At 43.0% G+C, this 12,795-nt stretch overlaps 1 protein-coding gene across 2 annotated transcripts in view; it reads right to left on the reverse strand.

The window, feature by feature from the left end:
* The window catches only part of DAGLA (diacylglycerol lipase alpha), a 91,605-nt gene that overhangs the window by 12,429 nt on the left and 66,381 nt on the right, over positions 1-12,795 (reverse strand). For both annotated transcript variants that reach the window (XM_040328429.1, XM_040328430.1), the window contains exons 7-16: positions 9,911-10,045; positions 9,207-9,284; positions 8,999-9,123; positions 8,606-8,765; positions 5,937-6,020; positions 5,758-5,835; positions 3,176-3,256; positions 738-880; positions 586-654; positions 431-503 (exon numbers count right to left, since the gene is read on the reverse strand). In XM_040328429.1, the coding sequence (XP_040184363.1) occupies positions 431-503; positions 586-654; positions 738-880; positions 3,176-3,256; positions 5,758-5,835; positions 5,937-6,020; positions 8,606-8,765; positions 8,999-9,123; positions 9,207-9,284; positions 9,911-10,045 (1,026 nt within the window). The remainder of the gene's footprint in view (positions 1-430; positions 504-585; positions 655-737; positions 881-3,175; positions 3,257-5,757; positions 5,836-5,936; positions 6,021-8,605; positions 8,766-8,998; positions 9,124-9,206; positions 9,285-9,910; positions 10,046-12,795) is intronic.

Below are 12,795 nucleotides of genomic sequence, written 5' to 3' on the forward strand. Positions count from 1 at the left end.
CCAGTTTGTGTCTGATAGTCCGCTGCAATATCGCAGTCCCACTATAAGTCGCTGATTGTCCGCCATTACTAATATGAAAAAATAAATACATATATAAATATATACCATAGTTTGTAGACGCTATAACTTTTGTGGAAACCAATCAATATAGGCTTATTGATTTGCTTTTGATTTTTTTTTACCAAAAACATGTAGCAAAATATATATTGCCCAAAATTTTTTAAAGAATTTGTTTTACAACATAGAATCTTATGGCTCATAATAAATTTGCTTGGTTAGTTGAAGCCAATAACACAGAGCTTCTCTCCTGCATGGCTTATATCCTTGACTTGCTCCTGAAAAGTGTATATAAGTGTAGTAGTTCCACAAACATGCTTACTACTGGGAAAGAATGATCACTCATTGGAAAATATGCAGCTAGACAGCTAACCTTTGGCTTGTTGCTCCTCTGCAGAACATCTAGAAGATGCCTACGGAAACCTTCGAGCTGAGATAATCCAATCCTATGGAAAATTGAAAACAGCTGTGAGGGCAATGAATCATGTACAAAAACAGACCACACAAAGGCCAAATTGCATATTTTACCTAGGAACCAAGTCCTTTCCAAGCACTACAGATGTCACAAACTCCTTTGAATATTCCATGGCATCCTCACTGAAAAGAAAACATTCAATTAAATTAATCAACATACTTCATAGTCATAACCGACATTTCATGTGCAAATATTTGGCAGGTACCTTAGGAGGCCCCCTGGTGGAGAGTATGCAAAACACTTCAGGGAAGGGTACTGCGGGCGCAGGAGAAATGAAAGAATGGCAGCAGTTCCAGCTCCAAGGGAATGTCCCACCACTATTAGGCCATAGTGTTTTGTGCCACGTCCCTGTTCGTAAAACAGTAATAAGCTATAAACAACCACCAATAAAAATACTGTTTGTAAGACCCCCCACTTCAACATAGAAAAACCAAGACAAAATATGAAATACAATTCGGTAAAGAGAATACCTAGGATTTGTGTATATACTTTATTACAGTGTATATACATCATTTCTTGAATAGGTTAGCGGCTTCAAAAATATAAAAGATTTTAAATAGTAAAGTAAATATTACATAAGAAATTTTATATTTACTTTTTCAGACATTTGGTTGGAGCTTTAAAGCAGTTGTAAACCCCGCTTTGTTATTTTTACCTACAGGTAAGCCTATAATATGGCTTACCGGTAGTTAAAAGGAATATCTCCTAAATGTGCACCGTTTAGGTGATAATCACCCTGTATGCAGCCACTGACATCAGCGTCGCATGCGCTCTGAGGCCAGGTTCACACCTATGCGAATTGAGTGTGGCTTAAACCGCATCCAAATCGCAGAACATTTCAAAATACATTGTTTTCATTGAAGCTGGTTCACATATGTGCGATGCATTCGCACTGCGCATAGGTCTTGCGATGCGGCTCAGGTGCGAATTCAGTCCCATTATCTTCTATGGGTACGCAGCTGAATTCGCAGATGTGTTAATTTCTCTTCAGGATTTGTCTCATTCAGCTCAATACACTTCCCCCCTCCCCCTCCCCTCTCCCAGGTCTCCGAATTCGCAGCTAATCTGCAGCTAAAACGCAATGGATCTGCTGAACACTTCTCTTATCTCTCTGCAGAGATAAGAGAGCTGAAATTCGCACCGCACTAGTGTGAGCCCAGCCTGAAGGTCTGACATACCTTCTTACCAGAACCCAGGGCCCCCGCGCTCATGTGTAGGAGTGACATCATCACGGGTCCGGCCACAGTGCCGAAGCCCGCGATCTTGGAAGAAAGTACGGGAGAAGAAGTCAGCCCTCTCTTCCATGAGCAGGCGCCACTGGAAGCGATTCGTTCTAAGGTATTTTATAATGTGCTAGTATGCCATTGTCTTGCAGATCTTTTTTTTTTTTCAGTGGTTTACTACTGCTTTAAGCGTCCTCTTACACGTTTACGAGGTTAATCTCAAAAGTATACTCAAAAGTGTACAAAGTTCAAAAGCTTAAAGCAGACTTTAAAGCAGAGCTCAATCCACATTTTGCACCTTTGGGGGGGGGGGGTGGAGGAGAGTGAGCGAGTACCTGGTTTTGACAGGTACCCGTTCCCACTTCTGGCTGATTTCACCGCAATGAAGTTCAGCCCCCCACCCTCCTTTCCCTGGTACCAGACCATTCACAAAGCGCAGCGAGTTTCACGCATGCACAGCAGGGAATCGGCTGTGAAGCTTACCCTTACAAGAAACGGTGGTGCATGTGATCGGCACAGGGCCAATCAGAACTGTCCAGACAGAGGGTCAGCCATGGCCGGCATGTGGTAATATTCTTTTAGGGGGGAGGTGGTGTTAAACAGTAACACCCCCCCCCCATTGGTCAGTGGGTGGGTCTGGTGCACTTACCCCATCTATGCAGTGCTTCTCCCGGGCTCTCTGCGGCTCTCCCGTTCTGCTCTCCACAGGCGACGGCTCTGGCTTCCGTTTCCTCCATCCTTCTCGGCAGCCAATCGGGAGTATTCTCTTTTCGACCAATCAGAAAACAGGTCTCACACCACTTCTGATTGGATGGATTGAGGATCAGTGTTACAACAGTAAATATTAATTCGCTGTTGTAACACCTAGGTGGGCACATGGTGCAATGCTCTGCACCACGAACCCACTATTTGAAGCCTATCGGGTGCTTAAAAAAAAAAAAAAACACAGCCGCTGTAATTCAGGCACCGGACACCTGAATAGGGGGTGCCAGCAGCAGCCGTGGATAGATTCATGCTATGCATGAATCTATCCATTAGTCATATAGGGGGTGGCGTGGAGAAAGGGGTGGAAGCCTGGGCGCCCCTAATGGACGGGCCGCCACTGGGGTCAATAGTCATGCAGCCTCATAGGACATCAGGGGAGAATGAAAACTCCACCTACAAGCTTTAACCAGTGCTCGGCCAGACACTGATAGAAGTCACAAGACTGCTATATACTGCTGATGAAAAAAAAAGGTATTTAGTTGTTTATATTTACTAAAATAATTGCATTTCCATGTTCTGTGTACTGTGGGTGATCAGATATAGTGAATGCAGGGTCCTGGGTTTAGTACCACTTTAACAATAACCCAATTTAATAAAATCTGATACAAATTTATTTCCGTACTGGATTTGTAATTTCAAAATCAGTCTACCGTACCAGATCTCGGCCAAATGCTTGGGAAAGAACCATTTCTTGCTCCAACTTCTTCTTAATGTACTCAGCAGAAAGAACCATCCCCTGATGGAAAAACACGCACATGAAATAATTACATAACTTAAAGAGAATAGCACATCATAAATCTCCAATTTACAGTTCACAGGACAATTACCAAGAAATGTACAATGCAATATGCATGACCTCACTCAAATAAGACCGATACAGGGATTGTGAAATGACCCTGCAAATATGATCTGTAGGGATTGTAGGAATATCTGTGTGTACCATCTAATCACACACAAGTGCAACAGCCTGAGGGTGTACAGGTAGTGGGAATTATGGAAAGGAACTTTAACTTTTGTTATCGTGTGTGAAGATAATCAAAGTGGGCCCTTTTTCCTACAAATAATATGCAAACAAGAATCTGGCTAAGCACTTAAACTGGAACATCAGCCACACAAGTAAATATACATTACAATGAAAATACATATACCGTATACACGCGAGTATAAACCGACCCGAATATAAGCAGAGGCACCTAATTTTACCACAAAAAACTGGGAAAATGTATTGACTCGAGTATAAGCGTAGGGTGTCCATATGCATGCCTCACTTTGCCTCACTGTGTCCATGTGCATGCCTCACTGTGCCCATGACTAGACTGACGTTTAACATGGGAGTCTATAGAAGGGGTGCCCGGCTTTGAAAAATCGGTGCTCCCCAGCCGTGGGTCCCCCAGACAACAAATTTTGCATACTTATAGACAGGGCTGTGGAGTCAGTAGATAAATGTTTCGACTCCTAAATGTTCCGACAATCTAAATTTAGTAGGAGTCGGAGTTGGGGTCGGTGCATTGTTTGCTGACTCCGACTCCGACTCCAGGTACCCAAAATTTCCTCCGACTCCGACTCCAGGTACCAAAATTTTCCTCCGACTCCACAGCCCTGCTTATAGAGGAGAAATGGGGCTACATGTGTGCCAAGTTTGGGGTCCCCAAAGTCCGGAAGATCAAGCGCAAAAAGGTGACTCGAGTATAAGCCGAGGGGGGCATTTTCAGCAAATGTGCTGAAAAACTCGGCTTATACTCGAGTATGTACGGTATTTTTAATAAAAAACTGTGTTTACCTCTCACGTGTATATATAAAAAAAAATTATATATATATATATATTATATAAATAAATAAAAGGAAAAACATGTATAAATTGCATATAAAAGTGTATCTGACTATAGTGCTTAAAACAATATACGAATAACCATCAGATAAAGAACACACAGCATATTATATGAAAAATGCATATAAATCATGAAAAATCATAAACATGAGTCCCTGAAGAGAAAAAGTCCATAAAAATCCAATATAGTCGATCTTCGTGACAATCGTGTGCAATCTCATCCACTAGAACAGATCTTGGCTTAAAGTAGATGTAAACCCTCACATACACCCAGTGAAGTGAACAGCCTCAGATGATACACAGGGATGAAACAAATCCCCCTACATAAGCATTACATGTATATCTGCTGTCTTCAGATTTATATACTGTGTAGAAAGTGCAGGTCGTGTTAGAATTTTCTCTTCCTGTTGAAGCAGGGGGAGGGGAGGCTTGCCATACACTGTGAGATAGCTGATTGGAGAAAAGTCCCACACCCCCTCTCCTCATAGACAGAGACTTGCAGAGCTGCGCTGTGAATGGACCAGCTATTTGCTAATCTATTTATAGCACCCGCCCTGACACAAAGTTCAGGCTGGTTTTATCACAGTTGACAGAGAACTTGTCAGAAGTTATCATGCTGATAACAGAAGAACGGAGCAGGAGAAAGACACGGGACACCATGCTTTAGAGAGAAATACAAAAACACTGCAGATATATGTGCCCAGCTCAATTTTCATGAATCAGGTTTACATTCACTTTATTAACAAAAACACACCGCAGTGCCCTTCACCCCACCTATGGGTGTCCTCATACCTGCTTGAATAGCTCCCACTAGCAAGAAGAGGTCAATAGCGCTTTGCAGTAGTGCTGCTTCCATTGGCTAAAAACTCAAAGTCCACACAGGCCTCCTGGAGCATGGGCTGGATTGCTATTGTGACCACTGTAACCCTTCAAGCTCTGCTAGTGGAACAGAAAACAGGTATTTTAAAAATCTGAATCCACAGCAAGTGGCTGGGGATTCGGATTCAGGCTAGGTTCACAGGCTCTGCAAGGCACATTTGCTCAGGTACAGCCCATTCATTTGAATGGGTTGTCTTTTGAATGGGCTGCCGTGTCTGGGTTTCATGCAGGAAAAAGGTAAATGCACCATTTCTAAACCGCAGTGGGCGAGAAATTTTTCCAGCAGCCCCTGCGCCCGCAAACGCGCTACGCTTCTAGTGTGTGGGGTACCATTAAGAATGAATGGCAAACTTGTGCTTCTGTAAAGAGCAGTGCATTTAGGCTGAGGGTGGTTGCAGGTGTAGGAACAACTGTGATTTCCAAACCCGTATAATAGTGCAACACACACACACACACACACCTCTTTCACAGCATTACACTGACAACTACATTACAAGGTGCACTTAAAGTTCAATTTTCCAGCTGGTTACCTTGTGGCCTAACCATGTTCCATGGTGTCCTTCCACTGGTAGGCGCTCGGCATCTCCTGTGAGGTCTGTCAAGGCATCCTAAGTAAACAAACAGTCAATGAATTTCTTTAAGGTCTTATGCCAGAATTTAAAAAAAAAATAAAAAATAATTTCAGGTCATGATGTACTTTTGTTGTTACCTTTGGAGAGAGTGTTCCACGTATGCTTATCACAACTCTCTTCTTGTCATGATCTACAGCCACGAAGAACGGAGTTTCATAAACCTAAAAAAGCAGATTGATGTGACATGACTAATTAAAAGTCTTGCTTCAAAACACTCGTCACTGATTGCAGCTTTTATTGGCAGGGCAAAGTGTAAGAAAACTATGTTGGGAGGCAGCAGCTAGGCAAAGCCCAGGTTACACAAATATATTGGCTCTGGAGAGTAAGCCACGTATTGTCTTGTGATTACGCTTTACATTACTTTGATTTAAAAAAAATGTAGGATCACAAAGTTTTGTAAAAAAAAAAAAAAAAATATATATATTTTAACAGTTTAATAGAGGGTACCTGGGGAGTACAAAAAAGTCATGTTAATTTTTAAAATCTTTTGCGCCCATCATGGGAAGCTATGAATGCTTGAGGCAAGCTATAAGCTACTAAAGCTCCGTGATAGAGAAGCAGCACACAGATTAGCCCCTCATTCTGCTCTCTCCTTATAATAGTTACTTGTTGGCATGTGAACGGACACTGGCTCATTGCATTGCTTCTCACTTTCCCCATTTTGAGTTTTGCTGTACAGGGACTGCAAGAAGCTGATACTAAGCCAAATACAGACTTGAACCTGTCATGCCGCATACACACCATCACTTTATGTGTTGAAAAAAAAAAACATTTTCTGTGAAGTAAAAAACTACGTTTTTGAAACTTCAATTTTCAAAAACGATGTTGCCTACACACGATCGTTTTTTCACAATGCTCTTGCAAAGCGAGGTTACGTTCACCACTTTTTTCCATTGAAGCTCGCTTCATAACTAGCTTCTGGGCATGCGCAGGTGTAAAAACGTTGTTTTAAACGTCGTTTTTTGCTACACACGGTCAATTTCTGTGAAGTGAAAAACAACGTTTTGAAAAACGACACATAAAATTGAAGCTTCAATTTTTTTTGTCGTTTTTCACAAGACATAAAACAACGTTTTCCCCCACACACGGTCATTTAAAGTGACGTTTTTAAAAACGTCGTTTTTTTTCATTACATAAAGTGATAGTGTGTACGCGGCATCATACTTTCAGCAGGTACCGACCAAACTTTGATCCCTATATAGACAGGCTGATTGTATTCAAGTCCATCCATCGAATGACATGGGTAAACCAGCCTGTCAAATATTTTGCATGCGATTACTGCTGGCAACTATGGGCCAGATTCTCGTACAGCGGCGTATCTTTGTGCGGGCGTAACGTATCCGATTTACGTTACGCCTCCGCAACTTAGACGGGCAAGTGCAGTATTCTCAAAGCACTTGCTCTGTAAGTTGCGTAAATCGGCCCACCTAATTCAAATTTGGATCAGGGGGGCGTGTTTTATGTAAATAACTTGTGACCCGACGTGATTGACGTTTTTCACGAACGGCGCATGCGCCGTCCGTGGACATATCCCAGTGTGCATTGCTCCAAATACGCCACAAGGACGTATTGGTTTCGACGTGAACGTAAATTACGTCCAGCCCCATTCACGGACGACTTACGCAAACGACGTAAAATTTACAAATTTCGTCGCGGGAACGACGGCCATACTTAACATTGGTTCGCTGCATGTACGCCTCATATAGCAGGGGTAACTTTACGCCGGGAAAAGCCTAACGTAAACGGCGTATCTGTACTGCGTTGGACGGGCGTACGTTCGTGAATTTGCGTACCTAGCTGATTTACATATTTCGCCGCGTAAATCAGCGTACGCGCCCCTAGCGGCCAGCGTAAATTTGCAGTTACGATCCGACGGCGTAAGAGACTTACGCCGGTCGGATCTAATAGAAATCTATGCGTAACTGATTCTAAGAATCAGGCGCATAGATACGACCGCCCAGACTCAGAGATACGACGGCGTATCTGGAGATACGCCGTCGTATCTCGTTTGTGAATCTGGGCCTATAGCTGTAACAAGTAATTATTGTGTTCTGCTGGCTGGGAAGGCTCCCCGCTGGCATAACACAATATCGTTGCAGGAGGCATTCCCCCCATCAACACTGACAGATGGGGGAATCAAGCGATTTGCTTTCCTCCCACCAGTGGTGGAAGGAAAAAAAATCTATTAATCTATGCGCTACTTTACACTGCTTGCTTTTTAACATGTAATTGTTAAATTGCAATTGTTAAAACTGTACAATTTTCTTTAACTAAATTCCCTCCACCCCTCCGGGTGCATCCTACTAAGATGTATACCTTTAGCTCTGATCCATGATCTCCACCAAAAAAACAGCCTCTTCATACTGTGCATGTGTGCATTGAGTCAGTCATTCCTATGGAAAAGCTGCACTTCAAGCGACCACTGGAGGCCGCCATGAGTACAACTTTCCCATAGGAAGTATTGGGCTTGCGACAGGCATGCAAATTACAAGGCAGCAATTTTCTGGAGAAAGGCTGTGTGGCTCTGAGCGGGGCTGTACTGTAAAGATCACTGGATCTGGGCTAAAGGTAAGTATTTGACCTAGTGGGATGCACTTAGGGGGTGGAAGGAATTTATTTATTGCACAAAGGCACAGTTGTCCATTAATACAGTATTAATGGAGATAAAGCTTAACTAACTTGTGTCTTTTATACCTGCCTTGGATTCAGTCACATGGTACGAAGCACAAAAAGTCAAAGAACTAACCGCATCATGACATGACGTATATACAATGTCCACCATGTTCATGTTCTCATCCAAAAAATGGCGCTTTATTGCAATTGCATTGCAACCGCAGCAATTGTCCTCCTCAATGGTAACTCCAGGGGCAAAGCGAGGACGGGAAGAACAGGGGCAGCAGCAGCTACTAATAGGCGCACGGAGAAAAAAAAACAACAAAGAGGAAACAAAAGCAGATACAAATAGTGTGTACATCAGAAAGGACAATCGTAGTTGACACAAATATATCCAACGTAAAAAAAAAGCTCAATAAGAAATAAAACAAAGAGCAAACGAATATAAAACAAGCAAAGTTACAAATGTTAACAGCAAGAAACACATAAAGGAAGCACAGTCTCAAGAAATGACTGGACTACTCACGAGCATGCACCCGCCAATCGACAGATGCCACATGTTGGCTTTCTAATGAGGTACATGGGCCAGCCATAAGCTGCCAGTGCAAAGAGCATGTAATAACAAACCTCCTTGTAGCGTTGCATCTCTTGCTGAGAGAGGGAAGAGAAAGGCTTCAATGAGTGGAAAAGTCTCTAGAAAAATACATCTATAAAATCAAAGTATCAATACTCACAGTATTTTTTAGATCCAGGTATTTCGTTTTTCTGGTGACTGGCATGCCAGAAAGGAAAGCCAATATGTCATTATTAGCCTGAAAGCGGAGAATGGTGATCGTCAGATGACATGTTTCACTCCACAAACAACAAAAAAATAACAGTACACCACATTAGACCTATTTTGTCAAAAGTGTGTCAGATAACAAATGTTATTAACCACTTAACCCCCGGACCATATTGCTGGTCAAAGACCAGAGAGAGCACTTTTTGCGATTCGGCACTGCGTCGCTTTAACTGACAATTGCACGGTCGTGCGACGTGGCCCTCAAACAAAATTGGCGTCCTTTTTTTCCCACAAATAGATCGCGGGCACCCGGCAGACATCGAGTACGCGGGACCCGCGGTCACACTCACGGAGCTCGCTTGCCTGCAATGCCGCGTCTTTAAGGGGACGTACGGGTACGTCCATATGCACAGCCTAGCTATTCTGCCGACGTATATAGTCGTGCAGCGGTCGGCTGGTGGTTAAGGAGTGTACATGTGAAATTGGTGATCTGATGGAGATGTTGTCTCTTTCAGTATCTAATCCCACACTGGGTGAATAAAGGTTTTGATTGGCTGTCGCTTTGCTACAGAAAAAAAAAGCCCGAGTTTTTCCACAAACACGTTCATAATTGAGGCCCATCTTTTCAAGAATACCAGAAAATCTCACTGGACTTGCCTCGTCCAATACTGCGTTTCTTTTTGCCCTTTGCCTCTGGCGTAACAGGACTAACCCAGCGATGATATCAGAAGGAACGATATCCAGATCTCGAAAAAACTCTGCAAACAAATAGGCAATCTCCGAATAGGCGTCCTGGGAAAAGAGACATATTTGGGTCACACGCTGGAAGCGTAATGGTGTATAACACAACACTTACTGATTAACCTACTTGAAGTGTGACACTTCCTAATACTGCCTGTACAGAAATATACTGAACTAGATGTCGCTTCTATGCTATTTTACCTCCAATGTGCTCATTTAAACCAACAGCACTTATATAATAAGACAAAGGAACGCCTTCTACTACCAGTTCTCAATCTGTTTCTCCAATGATGAGAGTAGGGAATAAAGACATCATCATTAAAGCGGGAGTTCACCCATTTAAAAAAAAAAAATAAATCTCCCCTTAGCTTCCTGCTCGTTCGGTCTAGGGGAATCGGCTATTTATATTAAAATAGGTGCAGTACTTACCCGTTTTCGAGCTGCATCTTCTTCCGTCGCTTCCGGGTATGGGTCTTCGGGAGCGGGCGTTCCTTCTTGATTGACATTCTTCCGAGAGGCTTCCGACGGTCGCATCCATCGCGTCACTCGTAGCCGAAAGAAGCCGAACGTCGGTGCGGCTCTATACTGCGCCTGCGCACCGACGTTCGGCTTCTTTCGGAAAATCGTGACGCGATGGATGCGACCGTCGGAAGCCTCTCGGAAACCTGTCAATCAAGAAGGACCGCCCATTCCCGAAGCCCATACCCGGAAGCGACGGAGAGGATGCGTCTCGTAAACGGGTAAGTACTGCACATATTTTAAAATAAATTGCCGATTCCCCTAGTAATAACGAGCAGGAAGCGAAGGGGGAAAAGTGCCCTCTAAGGGTGAACCCCCGCTTTAAGGAGTTTAGAACTGAAGATAATTAAAGCTGAAATCTAAGGCCCCATGCACACGAGAAGCAAATGCAAACACATGTAAACTCAAGTTTTCAAAGGCAAAAAAACGGTGTTTAAAACTGCGAATTTTGTGGCGTTTTGCCGCGTTTAGCGGCGTTTTACCGCGTTTGCAGCTATCAGCGTTCATAACAAAGACATTGTAGACCCTCCCAAAGCTTTGAAATGCAAAAACGTTTGCGTCTGAACCCAAAATTTTGCGTCTGAAAAAACAAGCCTAAACCCAACTGCTTTAAAACGCAAAAAAACGTAAATGTGTGCATGGACACATAGGATAACATTAAATGTGTTCAGGGGCAGTTGAAAAAAATGCCCAAATGCCTCTGAACTCGAGTTTACCAGCGTCTCGTGTGCATGGGGCCTAAGACTTCAGCCACTTTGTACAATGTGCTAGCTTACTAGAAGTTAAATCCAACAAGGTTCATGCCACCTTGTGGACCTCTCTTTAATTTACTATTTTTATGGAGTGCCGGCAGCATAGCTTTCACTTTACTTTTGTCCAAAGTACAAACACGCATGCTCGGACGCAATGCTCACCAAACACAACATTAGCAGAAGGTGCCCAAAGGGTGGCGCTAAAGAGCTGAAAAACGTATGTCACTACGTTCGTGTTTGTTGGCCAACAATTGTGCGCCATTTGTATGCAAGACAAGTTCCTGGTCAACCCCCCTATCAGACAAAAGTCTGACGCTTTGTCTGCGGAAAATCAGATCGTGTGTATGAGGCTTAAGACTGTAATGCCGCGTACACAATGTCGTTTTTTTTGTGATGAAAAAAAACGTCATTTTTTTTGCATGAAAAAAAACGAAGTTTTTCAAACTTCATTTTAAAAAACGACGTTGCCTACACACCATCGTTTTTTCAAAATGCTTTAGTAAAGCGTGGTTACGTACAGCACGTACGGCGGCACTCTGTTCCATTGAAGCTTGCGTCATAACTTGCTTCTGAGCATGCGCGGGTTTAAAAACGTCGCTTAAAACGTCATTTTAGCCTACACACGGTCATTTTTTATGAAGCATACGAAGTTTTCCCCACACACGGTCATTGTAAATGACGTTTTTAAAAATGTCGTTTTTTTTTCCATCACAAAAAACGACCGTGTGTACGCGGCATAACTCTCATGCCGCGTACACACAATCATTTTTCGGCATGAAAAAAAAAAATGACATTTTTAAAAACGTCATTTAAAATGATCGTGTGTTGGCTTCACATTTTCGGCTTCTGAACATTGTTTAAAAAAATTTAGTTTTTCGGGTAGTAAAAAATTATCGTGTGTGGGCTAAAATGACGTTTTAAACCTGCGCATGCTCAGAAGCAAGTTATGAGACGGGAGCGCTCGTTCAGGTAAAACTACCGTTCATAATGGAGTAAGCACATTCATCACGCTGTAACAGACAGAAAAGCGCAAATCGTCTTTTACTAACACGGAATCAGCTAAAGCAGCTCAAAGGCGAATAGAACTTCCCCTTTAGAGTGCCGTCGTACGTGTTGTACGTCACCGCGCTTTGTTCATCATTTTTTAAAAACGATGGTGTGTGGGCAACGCCGTTTTTAATGATGAAGTTGGAAAAACTTTGTTTTTTGTACATGCTGAAAAACAACGTTTTTTTTCATGCCAAAAAATGATCGCGTGTACGCGGCATAATTTCTACTGATGGGGAACTGGGATGCAATCACCATTCAGTGATATATGAGACCATAGGCGTGCGCACAGGGTGTGCCGGGTGTGCCCAGGCACACCCTAATCACCCTGTGCAGCACAAATTCCCCCTACTGCCCTAGCTCCTCCCCTTCTCCCGTCACAGCGCTTCCAACTCAGGGTTGCCAACTTTCAATAAATTTACAAACAGTTTGTAAAATCCATAATTGTTGCATCTGTCCATGAATGTCAGTTACGGACATGCA

The sequence above is a fragment of the Rana temporaria genome, chromosome 11 (genome assembly GCF_905171775.1).
Source record: "Rana temporaria chromosome 11, aRanTem1.1, whole genome shotgun sequence".
NCBI lineage: Eukaryota > Metazoa > Chordata > Amphibia > Anura > Ranidae > Rana > Rana temporaria.